A 12,291-nucleotide genomic window follows, 5' to 3' on the forward strand; every position below is an offset into this window, starting at 1 on the left:
ATATTTGAAAACAGAAAGACTAATGAGCTAATAGTATAACCATTCTTCTGACCATTCGATCGTAATTAGCCCTCCACAAGAGACAAAATATGAACAGTTAACTTTATTAGAGAATAAAGATGTTTTGGTGTGAATGTTGAGATGGACATCTTTTTAAAAATTTAGGAAATATTTTTTGTAGGTTAATAACTCTTCAGTTCAACGTGAAATTTCCAAACATGAAAAAGAATGCAGATATCAATTGATTGGATCTGTTTTGTTTTGGAGTTTGACTAACCAATCGATGGGTCCTATGAGGTGGAGCACAAGCAGCCAAACACGCAGCGAACGAGCAGTGTGGTTTCCTCTCTCCACTAGTCAATTTATGGGAGGAAAAAAAAAAGAGAGTCGATCCATCCATCCGTAGATCCGTCCGTACACCGGCCGTCGTGGCCGAGGCGGCGGGGAGAGCGACCTAGCTAGAGGCAGTAGACAGGTGATGTGGTGGCGGGCGGCGACGGCGGCGAGACCGAAGTGGCGGGGAAGACGACAGTCGAGGGGACCTAGGCGCGCCCCCCCTCCTCCTCTTCCTCTCCCTCGATGCCGCCAAAACGCGCTGCCAGCGACGGAGCCACGACCGATGCCGATGGCCGCCGGAACCGGACCAGCGCCCCCCCTCTCGATCGCCGCCGCCCCGCATTTATACCCCCGCCCCCGCCTCCGCCTCATCCACCACCTTCTCCGTCCACCCCCTTCCCGTCGCAGCAAGCTGGTACTGGTAGCCGCCCGTCGCCATGGACTCCAGGGAGGAGCAGCCGCCCGCCGCGGAAGCCAAGCAGGAGCAGCAGCCCGCCAATGGCCTCTCCGACCTCAACAACGAGACCGTCGATCTGGTACCCGCTCCTCCTCCTCAATCACTTATCCTCCTTGCACTTGTATATCAATCAACCATGGATGAGCTCTTAGCTGAATCGATTAATTGCAGGAGCACATCCCCGTGGATGAGGTTTTCGAGCACCTGAGGTGCACCAAGGAGGGCCTCACCACCGAGGCCGCCCAGCAGCGGGTCGAAATCTTCGGCCTCAACAAGCTCGAGGAGAAAAACGTATGCACAGCTACAGCTATATAGTCTTCCTTTGTCTTCCACAGGCTACAGCTAGTGGTAGTAATAGCGACTCATCCGTCCATGGCCCTTGCACCGTTACAGGAGAGCAAGATCCTCAAGTTCCTGGGATTCATGTGGAACCCGCTCTCGTGGGTGATGGAGGCCGCCGCAATCATGGCCATCGCCCTCGCGCACGGAGGAAGCGATCTCAGGGGAAAGGTAGGTACCTAGCTAGCGCCGCTGCTGTCCTAGTCCTAGGTTGCGCTGTTTACTGCTAGCTACCATGATGATTACTGATTGGTTGTGGTTGACATTGACACAGTCGATGGGCGTAGACTACCACGACTTCGTTGGGATCGTCATTCTGTTGGTCGTCAACTCTACCATCAGCTTCATAGAGGAAAACAACGCTGGCAATGCCGCTGCCGCGCTCATGGCCCGCCTCGCACCAAAGGCCAAGGTAATTCTACCTGCATACCTTTCTTCGAATACTACCTGCCAGCACTACTAGTAGTACTCAAGGATCAAGATACACCGCCGGTGCCCCTCCTTTTTTCCATACTTATGTGATGATGATGATGATGTTACCTTCTTTTGTAGGCGCTGCGTGATGGCACCTGGAATGAATTGGACGCATCGTTGTTGGTTCCGGGCGATATCATCAGTATTAAGCTTGGAGACATCATTCCTGCAGATGCGCGTCTTCTGCAGGGCGATCCGCTCAAAATTGATCAGGTCTTTCAGCCAGCTTGATTATGTTCTCTGCATGTTACATTCTAGTACTAAACTAGTTCTGCTATATAAAAGAATAGTAATTGCTAATACCATATATATCGATTCGTTTGCAGTCTGCACTTACGGGAGAATCACTACCCGTAACTAAGCATCCTGGGGGTGGAGTTTACTCTGGTTCGACTTGTAAGCAGGGTGAAATAGAGGCAGTTGTTATTGCCACAGGGATCCATACTTTCTTTGGAAAAGCTGCTCACCTCGTTGAATCAACGACTCATGTTGGCCACTTTCAAAAGGTAGAGTATTATTCAGCAATCAGTGTGTCTTCAGTTAGTCTAGTGTCAGCTGAAATTCATGATGTGGGCTACAATTTATGGATGCTTGCAGGTTCTGACATCGATCGGAAACTTCTGCATTTGCTCCATTGCCATTGGGATGACTATCGAGTTGATTGTCATGGCAGCTGTTCAACACAGACCGTACCGCCAGACAGTTGATAACCTTCTGGTGCTTCTCATTGGAGGGATTCCAATTGCGATGCCCACGGTTCTGTCTGTAACTATGGCTATTGGATCACATAAGCTTGCACAACAGGTTGGATATTCATCTATGGCTAGAGCTTTCTGACTACCATTGAAATAAAAGGCAGGTAACTATATCCTAGAAAGTGACCGCTTTTGTTAACTATTGACTTCAGGGTGCTATTACCAAGAGAATGACTGCAATTGAAGAGATGGCCGGAATGGACGTGCTTTGCAGTGACAAAACAGGAACATTGACGCTCAACAAACTGACTGTAGACAACAATATAATTGAGGTCATAACTCCCACAACTTGGTATTTTTGAACAAAGTTACATTATCTCCATGTTTGTAAGGTCTGAAAGATCAGCATTTTTCTCTAGGTTTTTACTAGAGGTTACGAAAAGAGTGATGTCGTGTTGATGGCCGCAAGGGCCTCAAGACTGGAGAATCAGGATGCTATTGATTTCGCTATTGTCGCAATGCTGCCAGACCCAAAAGAGGTAGAAATCTCTCCTCTCTGATATATCTATGACTTTAACTGGTTCCAATGATTCCTGGCTTGTGCTTCACTCAGATAGGGAAACAAATAATAGTGGTGCACCAAACAACAATCTTAACTGCAATAGATACCGTCTCGGCCATATATTCATCAGTAGATTATGTTCCCTTACATTTTAAAAAGGTAGCATGTTAAGAATTTTCAGTGTACAGGAAACATAATTTACTAATCTAGATGATCATGAATTTTGTAATTCCCTCTAGCTCAGTTGTATACCACTGAAAAGTGATTCTTTTGCGCTAACCCTTAGAATTTTCCATCCATACATTACTGAGTCAGTTAATAGTTATCGAGTAAATTATGCTTTTAGGCACTATGTACACCACGTTTTATTCCATTCTATGTGCTATTAGGCACGTGCTGGCATTGAAGAAGTCCACTTCCTTCCATTTAACCCAACGGACAAGCGGACAGCTCTCACGTACTTGGATGCTAAGGGTAAAATGCACAGGGTTAGCAAAGGTGCTCCGGAACAGGTATAGAAATTTGTGCCATCTATTTTTTTGTCCAAGGATGCATCATTTTGTTATGAAATAAACAGACAGTCACACCATATGCTTATGTTCAATTTAATTCTCTTTCAGATTCTGAACCTGGCAGCAAATAAATCTGAGATTGAAAGAAAGGTCCATCAAGTAATTGACAGTTTTGCTGAGAGAGGGCTGCGGTCGCTTGCTGTTGCATACCAGGTGATTGAATGCTGCTAGTCTTGTAATGATCTGCTGGTCTGTTTACCTATACAACTTGCTAATTTCCTTCAACATGCAGGAAGTTCCTGAAGGTACCAAGGAAAGTGCTGGTGGACCCTGGCAATTTATTGGTCTTCTCCCACTCTTTGATCCTCCCCGCCATGATAGTGCTGAAACCATACGCCGAGCTCTAGACCTTGGAGTCAGTGTGAAAATGATTACAGGTACCTTTTTAGTACACTAAATGGGAACAGACCACTTTCTTGCACCGCAATCATCACGTAAGCTTTAATAATGGACTGCTGTTTATTCCCTTGGATTGGCTGTTCCTCAGAGGATGGTAACATGGTGAAGTCAACCTGAGAGTGTTAGCTTTTAAATTTTAATGTGCACTGATTTTCCCAGAAAAGAAGTGCTAAGGTGCCGATCCACGTATTCGCCTGCTATAGTACTAGCACTAGTAGCAGTGGCATCACTAGTATCAGGCTTGCTTGGTTGTCCCGAGCTTCAGAATAATCTGTTATGTTGATTGTTCCTGGATTCACGATCGTTATGAATATGCTCCTTGGACAAAATTTCAGGTGATCAGTTGGCTATTGGTAAGGAAACTGGACGGAGGCTAGGAATGGGCACCAACATGTATCCGTCATCATCATTGCTTGGTGACAAAGTAGATAGTGATATCGCGGTCCTACCAGTGGACGAATTGATTGAGCAGGCAGATGGTTTTGCTGGAGTGTTCCCTGGTGAGCTTTAGTTTTCTCTTGTACTCCCATTGTGTGATTGTGTGCTTCATGCTAACTTGTTTCATTTCCCAGAGCACAAATATGAAATTGTCAAGAGGCTCCAAGCCAGAAAGCACATATGCGGCATGACAGGAGATGGAGTTAATGATGCACCTGCTCTGAAGGTGGCAGACATTGGAATCGCGGTGGCTGATGCAACTGATGCTGCTCGTGGGGCCTCTGATATTGTTCTGACAGAGCCTGGATTGAGTGTGATCATCAGTGCTGTTTTAACGAGTCGCGCCATTTTTCAGCGGATGAAAAATTATACAGTTGAGTTTGTGTTTACAGTTCTTTTTTTGTTTCTAACTTGCCATCTTAGGCAATAATCCCTACCATGCTAGTTCTCCTTTTCCAACATTATGGCATTTGTATGTCTTCAAAGAAGAATATGTTGTTCTTTTTCGTGTTTTACGGAAAGCTATTTTATTCAGGCAACAAGGGAAGCTGGCTGATGTCAATCATTTATGTTTTTCTTTTGCAGATATACGCTGTTTCTATAACCATCCGTATTGTGGTAAGTTTGTGTTGCAATCTATGTGTGTGCTTACTAAGTAGCATCTGGCTAGCAAAAGTTTACCCAGTAGTGTTTTTTGTTTGCTCTATCCTTCCAAAGAGATTTAGTGGATGATGTATATTCCATTAAGACGTATAAAGCTGATGCTCATTTTGAATCCACATCAGTGATAAAAAAAAATCTTACCTGTGCAGCTTGGTTTTTTGCTCTTGGCGTGCCTTTGGAAGTTTGATTTCCCTCCAATGATGGTACTTCTGATAGCTATCCTTAATGATGGTAAGAACATTGCTGTCTTCTCTCACCAGAAATGTATTTACCAATAGGTATTCATTTATTAAACTGTGGTGGTGACTTCTGCTCAGGGACCATCATGACCATATCCAAAGATAGGGTGAAGCCATCTCCGTGTCCAGACAGTTGGAAGCTAGCAGAGATCTTCGCGACAGGAGTGGTACTGGGGACTTACCTGGCCGTAACAACCGTTCTGTTCTTCTGGGCAGCTTACAAGACAGACTTTTTCCCGGTAAATCACTATTTCTTTGACTCAGTTCATTTGTTAGTACCTACCGCGTAGCTCTTGTGGTAACAAGACTATGGGACTGTTTGGATTGTGCCCACACTGGCCCCGCCAGCGCCAACGCATGTGCGAGCCAAAAAATTGGTGACGCTTTTCACCGCCTGCACCTTGCCAGCGCGTTGGCAAGAAAATGAACTGAAAAGCTGAATCGAGCTTTAGCACGCCAAATAACGGGCTTCAATCCAAACGCTGCCCATGCAGACGGTCAACAGCCTCTATAGCTGTTTGCATCTTTCAAAGTTACATGCACCATAGGCCATTTGAAATCCTTTTGCGCCATGTCTAGTCCGATGCTTTCATGCTTGTTGTTTTTCATCCTCATCAGTTGTTGCATCATTACACGGGCAGTTTCTGGAAGGACTAGGTAGCTGTGCTCTGCAAACTCACATGTATCTTCCATGCTTCTTGCAGAGACACTTTAATGTTGACACGATGAATATGAAGAGTATTCATGACAGTGAGTTGATCGCCCAGAACACGGAGAAATTGGCCTCTGCCGTGTACCTCCAAGTGAGCACCATCAGCCAGGCCCTGATATTCGTGACGCGGTCGAGAGGCTGGTCCTTCACAGAGAGGCCCGGCTTCCTGCTTATGTTTGCGTTCGTCTTAGCGCAGCTGGTGAGTTCCTCGCACACTTCTACTATTCATCGTCCGCCTTTTTGCTTGAGGCTTGTGGTGTGACTTATTATCACGACACAGATCGCGTCCTTGCTGTCTGCCCTGTTGAACTGGGAAACAGCCAGCATCAGAGGCATCGGGTGGGGCTGGACGGGCGTCATCTGGCTGTACAACATCGTCATCTACATGCTCCTGGACCCGATCAAGTTCGCCGTGCGTTACGGGCTTAGCGGGAGGGCCTGGAACCTCGTCACGGACCGCAAGGTGAGTCGGTCGAAGGACAGGATGATGGATCCATGCCATGATGAACGGAGCTCGCGTGCACTGCTGACGCTGTAGGTTTGGGGCGTGTTTGTTTTCAGGTGGCGTTTTCGAACCAGAAGAACTTTGGGAAGGAGGCGTCGCAGGCGGCATGGGCGCACCAGCAGCGCACGCTGCACGGGCTTGAGTCGGCGCCGGGGCGGGAGAAGGCGGCGTCCACGGAGCTGGGCCACATGGTGGAGGAGACGAAGCGGCGCGCGGAGATCACGAGGCTGAGGACGGTGCACACGCTCAAGGGTAAGGTGGAGAACGCCGCCAAGCTCAAGGGCATCGACCTGGACGACATCAACAACCAGCATTACACCGTGTGATTGGTCGATTCATTGTGTTAGCTGCATGTTTACAGCTGTGCCCGTAATGTAATTTCAAGAATTGGTTCGTGATAAATAAAACTTGGTGGATTTGTTCGCAATAATTAATTATGAAATTAGCAGCTCACTCGTTTTGTGTTGGATGGAAGAATGTGCATCCAGATCCAGTCAAGTTAATGCACTTGAGTTTTCTCTCTTTTTTTAGGCCTGAATATATGTACAATATATATGCTCTCTAGTTCCAAAGTACGTGAATTCTCCGATCGGACATCATGGAATTATTTCCGTTAGTTCCACAATATATACAAGTATACTGTACTTCCATACTATATGTATGTGTTCGATCTTGTAGATGTTAATAGTTTTTTTTATCTGTACGTAATGAATACATGGTCAACCTTAAAGAAGTTTCACTTACGACAAAACCTAAAACATCATGTATTTTTCTTTTAGAAATATAGAGCAAGGACAACTGTCAGGACCGTAGTCCCTAAATTAAGTTTGTAAAGACAAGCATTAAATCATTGACGAAAAAGAAGATGGACAACAATGTGACCCTATTTGATACAGTGTCGCCTCCCTCTTTTCCCCGCCGTTTTAGACGGACGGAGGAGAGAGGGAGGCAGAGTTCCTCATCCGAGGAGAAAAGGAGCGGCGTTGGTTGGTTGCGCGTGGGCGTGGTGTTGGCATGAGCCCCGGACGTGGTTTAGGCTTGTGATGGGTAGCATACGTCGCCATGCGATCTGTCTTTCCGCCCGTCCGTCTGTCTGTCTGATTCCCACGCTTTCTTTAAACTGAATTAGCCAGCAGCAGTTGATACTCAGTCCTAAGTTTATGTCCCTATTATTAGTCCGAGTGAGTGAATGAACTAGCTCAGGTTAGGCTGTCACCCTCCCTCCCCATTTCCCATTAATTTGCCCTCTCTTTTTTCTCTTCGATTGAAAGCCTCTCTTTCCCGTACCAACCACGGCAGCACAAGCACACCACCTCCAACAACGACGACGACAATAATAGTTTTATAACAACAACAATAATAATAACAAGGACCTTCCTTTGCTGGTTGCTACTGGCACGCATGTCTGAAGAAGTCCTAGATTTATTTAGTGCTAGCAGTACAGGTGGTTTCTTGCAGAAGGAGAAAGTACATGTGGTTGACCTAGATTAGGACATGTCCCTGAACATGGAGTAAAGGTTCCCCCCCCCCCCCCCCCCCCAGCCACCACGGCCCCGATCCCGATGACGACGCGTGAAGGCGTGTCTTGGTGCGGATCTCACGGGATCCGGCTCTTGATGGATCTGTTTGGACCCGATCTTTGTTCATCCTTACATGTCCGTGACCGCGTCTACAGGTCTACTAGCACGCTTCCTTCCCTTTTGAGGGTCTAGCATCGCGGTTCCCCGGCCGTCCGTCCACGAGAACAAGGTTTTCTCGGTTCCGATGAGGAAGGGGTGATGACGATGACGATGACGACATGGTCGCTCCAGCAAGCCCTTGCGGCTGCCGTTGGGTGACCTCGATGCATTTTCTGTTCCGTTCTGTAGTCGTTGTACTGCAATGCCTAACACGGTCGGTGAATGGACGAAAATTCTAAAACTCATAAAAAATATAATAATAATAATAATAACAAGAATCACTTTTGTGCTCGCTTGCTGTCTTGAAAAGGCAGTAGGAGTAGTATAATGTAGGGTACTAGAGGTGGTTGACTGACGTCAGATCAGATTAGGAGAGGGCAGAAACGGTTAGCAAGCAAGCACAGCACAGCCAGGTTAGTTTAGTATTAGTAGTACCAGTATCTCAGTTGACGGCGAGTTGGTGCTGCACTGCACAACCAGAAAAGAAAGAAAAGACCAGCAGAGAAGGAAGCAACAGCAGCGGCTGCGGCTGCGGCTGCTCTGCTTTCTGCTCTCCCAATCAATCCATCCACCAATCAATCCCTAAATTGCCCTTCCTTTCTTGCTTCCTTCCCCCCCAAAAGTTGCTTTCTTTCTTGCTCAATTCGGGTGGGTGCTCCAATCCAATCCAATCCTCGCTCAGATCTGCGTCGCGCATGAGGAGGAGGCTCCTGCCGCCGCCGTCGTCGTCCAGCTGAGCGGCAGCACCATACTACTTGGGCCGACGAGGGAGGGAGGGAGGAAGATGCGCATGCGGGTGCTGCCGGCGCTCAACGGCCCCGCCGCAGCCGCAGCGCCGCCGACGGCTCCTCCTCCTCTTCCTTCGGAAGCTGCACCGGCTCCGGCTCCGGCGCCTGCTCCGCCGCCTCCGGCTACCTACGCGGTCTACCTCAACATCTACGACATCTCCCCCATCAACAACTACCTCTACTGGTTCGGCCTCGGAATCTTCCACTCCGCCGTCGAAGGTACCCTACCCTACCCTATCTCTTTACTAGTGTACTACTCCTACTCACTCTCTTCCCCAATTTAAACATAAACCATTTTAAGGTTTATAATTAAGCTCTTTTATTCCATTTCATTTCCGGTTGGTACTAGTACATCACTTCAGGCAGCTTCCTTTAATTTTCTTGCTACCGTGCTTGCCCCAATCATGCCGCTACTACGGCGCCTTTGCCTTCATCAAGTGCCTGCCTGCATGCCTTACATTACATACTTCATTCATGCCCAATTATACTAGCACCACCAGTACAGTGTGCGAATTTCTGCCTCACAACCATAGATTTGGTTGCCACTCATTCGACGCTACCGTATCGACCGATTCATGTGCCCTTAAGCCATTAATACTCGTTGCATTCGGAGCCTCTCGTAATGCCAAACATTCTAGGGTACCCACTAACTCACGGTGGAGCCACCACGAATTGCCTTCCAAATGGGACATAACTTCATTTATTAACCCCCTCAGCTATCTGGTTTCGGACATCTTTCTACCGCTAACCTTTTCTTGGGGCTATATAGCTAAAACCCCTACCTGTTGCTGCTACTGGATCGACCAATTCATGTATTTGTCACCCATTAATGCTCCTCGCTCAATACGGAGCCTCGTCTAATGTCTAGCTAGGCTGTCCAATGGCTTGTTCGACGTGACTAAAATCGGGCTTTGCAATGAAGCCACCAGGAACATGGAAGTGCTGGAACCAGAAAACGGGAGGGAAGCTCACTTACCACACCAGCTAAATAGATACGGTTTTCACTTGCTGTGGTTCTTTAGCAGGGCTGGGCTTCGCATGTCTTTCCATGCGCTAATTTGACACATTTACTACAGTCCATCCCATCTTGGTGCCCTCTGGACGAGCTGCTCCGCATCAAGGCCTTTCATGCTCTTCTCTGTATCGTAACTTCCCTATACTCTGCCTACTCGCCATATTTCCGAGCACCTTACTTTTCTGGATCAACCTAAATCTGTGTCAAGCGTGTCATGAGGTCTTGTGCATATAGGTTTCATGCGGTTATCTATCTACAAGTTTGACATCTGAGATCTATCATTCCAATAAACTTTTTTTTTTTGCAGTGCATGGAATGGAGTTTGGGTATGGAGCCCATGAATACGCGACCAGCGGAGTGTTCCAAGTAGAACCGAAAAGCTGTCCTGGTTTTATCTTCAGGCGCTCCGTGTGTATGGGTACCACCAATATGTCCCGGGCTGAAGTTCGCACTTTCCTTGAGGATCTTGCAGAGGATTATCATGGGGACACTTATCACTTGATTGTCAAGAACTGTAACCATTTCACAGCTGACGTCTGCAAGCGTTTGACCGGAAAGCCAACTCCTGGATGGGTGAATCGACTTGCCAGATTAGGTTAGGATACATCTTAACAACTTCACAATCTATTGCTCCTGGGCTATGTTGATTCTGAACTGTTTCTGCCTTTACATTTGCGGCACCAGGTTCCGTCTGCAACTGTGTGCTGCCAGAAAACATCAAGGTTTCAGCGGTCAGAGATGAAACTGCACACCTTGAATTTTCCGGTAAATTTGTCTAACATCCGTCTCTTTACATGTTCCGTACGCACTCAACCGCTGTTTTGCATGGAAACATTCTGGTGTGGTTATTTACTTTTGTGTACAGATCCATTTTTACACTGCTTACTTGGACGCTAGCTACTCTGCTATTGCATCCAGTCCTTGTGCAAGGTTGTGTTTATTCACTGTAGTCGACCATTTCAATCTATGATGCTACACTCATTTTGGCTTGTCTTACGATGCTATGGTGATCGTGAACCAAACTACAATTATCAGGACATAGTGTAATTATGTTTACCCGTTTCTACCAAGTTAAAACAGTGTGGACATTTGAGGTGTCAACTAATATGCAACCTGAAGCCTCAGAAGTTCTATCCGCTTGAATTTCTGTGAACATTTGAGACGTTGTACTGTTAAAATTGGAGTGTGTGCGACAGCCAATTGTCAACATACATTACTTGAGTACCCAGAATCCCTGAAGTACACCACCACTGCTTCATCCCTGAAGTTGAATCTTCACTGCTATGTGATCATAAGCTAGTTTATTAAGATACAACATTGCAACCGCTGGTGTAGTCTCCTGTCTTATACTAGTACCTTGTATCTACAGCTACTAATAGTTAGAGTGTTACACCATGTGGTGTGAATGGATTATGTATTCACCACACGACGAGGCTTTTGCTTTGCAACTGATACCATGCTATTGCTTCAGATGACGATTTGGAGTCGGACACGTCGATGGTCGACGACAGCGACATCGGTGATTTGGATCACCTCCTAACAACACCAAACAGCGACGTCATACCCCCAAAAGACAAGACGTTAACTCCTGGAAGAGAGAGCTTGTAATTGTTTCAGGTTATTTATGAACAACATTACCTGCTTCTGGGTTGTTTGCTGGGGATGGGAGATCTTAGCCGTGGTGCCGGTGTCCTCTTTGCGAATGACGGTGGCAGATACTGATACTGATCCGGTTAAAGTCGCTGCTACATATATGTTGATGTTGATGTAGAGAGGGAGGTACCATAGTGGGTGTGGTTTGTCTAATTGTGGCGAAGGCCAAGTTAACCAACAGGGGACGTGTGAGATGGTTGCGTGCATAGTTGATTGTAACTGTTGATTGTTTTTGAGAGTAGAGTGCAGCTGTATAGTATTTGTGTAACTAGCTGTTGGGTTTATTTCATGGCGATTGACAATTGTTTTGTTGTGTAAGTACAAGATCGAAATGGCTTGACTTGGTGTGCTGTTCCCTTCACTGAAATTGATGCAGCAATGAGGGTAGTAAACTGGTGCCCATTGTCTCTGGATCTCAAGCTCTGGACAGGCTTGTGCTTGCAGGATTTTGGTTTTGCAGAAAGAATCAAGAGCAAGATATATACGCCGAAAATATTTGGGCGGAGAATTACTTCATGGGCAACCAAGTAGGGCAAACCATATGCGCAATTTGGCCCGAGCAATGAAATGGCCGTCACATTCTTGTAAGTATATAAAGGCTGGTAGTCATGCTTCTAAGTATATAAAGGCTGGTAGTCATGCTTGTTAGTCTTTGTACCAAGAGGAAATAAGTTACATGAAAGGCCGTGTCTAGGTCAGGGTTGTCAGCATAAGTAGGTCTGAATTTCTCAACAGACATGTACTTATGAACATACTAATTAATGA

General features: G+C 46.6%; 2 protein-coding genes across 2 annotated transcripts; both read left to right on the forward strand.

The window, feature by feature from the left end:
* Positions 1-316: 316 nt before the first annotated feature.
* Positions 317-6,844, forward strand: LOC123450140 (ATPase 11, plasma membrane-type-like). Its single transcript, XM_045127541.1, has 20 exons — positions 317-872; positions 965-1,084; positions 1,187-1,303; positions 1,407-1,544; positions 1,685-1,819; positions 1,933-2,112; positions 2,204-2,410; positions 2,514-2,633; positions 2,721-2,840; positions 3,253-3,375; positions 3,484-3,588; positions 3,668-3,812; positions 4,170-4,334; positions 4,407-4,645; positions 4,858-4,890; positions 5,085-5,166; positions 5,253-5,413; positions 5,879-6,085; positions 6,167-6,349; positions 6,448-6,844. Exons 1-20 carry the CDS (start codon positions 774-776, stop codon positions 6,715-6,717), a joined length of 2,949 nt encoding a protein of 982 aa, XP_044983476.1. The 5' UTR covers positions 317-773; the 3' UTR covers positions 6,718-6,844.
* Positions 6,845-8,513: 1,669 nt separating this feature from the next.
* On the forward strand, positions 8,514-11,918 carry LOC123450141 (deSI-like protein At4g17486). The gene is made up of 4 exons (XM_045127542.1): positions 8,514-9,077; positions 10,181-10,468; positions 10,558-10,638; positions 11,345-11,918. Exons 1-4 carry the CDS (start codon positions 8,855-8,857, stop codon positions 11,479-11,481), a joined length of 729 nt encoding a protein of 242 aa, XP_044983477.1. The 5' UTR covers positions 8,514-8,854; the 3' UTR covers positions 11,482-11,918.
* Positions 11,919-12,291: the final 373 nt, after the last annotated feature.

Source organism: Hordeum vulgare, chromosome 4H (genome assembly GCF_904849725.1).
Source record: "Hordeum vulgare subsp. vulgare chromosome 4H, MorexV3_pseudomolecules_assembly, whole genome shotgun sequence".
NCBI lineage: Eukaryota > Viridiplantae > Streptophyta > Magnoliopsida > Poales > Poaceae > Hordeum > Hordeum vulgare.

Excerpts from the sequence above, each read along its gene's own strand:
- LOC123450140 (XM_045127541.1), top strand. The coding sequence starts at position 774 with ATGGACTCCAGGGAGGAGCAGCCGCCCGCCGCGGAAGCCAAGCAGGAG. Across the intron at positions 2,634-2,720 it reads TAGACAACAATATAATTGAG|GTTTTTACTAGAGGTTACGA; the intron begins GTCATAACTCCC and ends ATTTTTCTCTAG. Across the intron at positions 3,813-4,169 it reads CAGTGTGAAAATGATTACAG|GTGATCAGTTGGCTATTGGT; the intron begins GTACCTTTTTAG and ends ACAAAATTTCAG.
- LOC123450141 (XM_045127542.1), top strand. The coding sequence starts at position 8,855 with ATGCGCATGCGGGTGCTGCCGGCGCTCAACGGCCCCGCCGCAGCCGCA. Across the intron at positions 9,078-10,180 it reads CTTCCACTCCGCCGTCGAAG|TGCATGGAATGGAGTTTGGG; the intron begins GTACCCTACCCT and ends TTTTTTTTGCAG. Across the intron at positions 10,639-11,344 it reads TGCACACCTTGAATTTTCCG|ATGACGATTTGGAGTCGGAC; the intron begins GTAAATTTGTCT and ends CTATTGCTTCAG.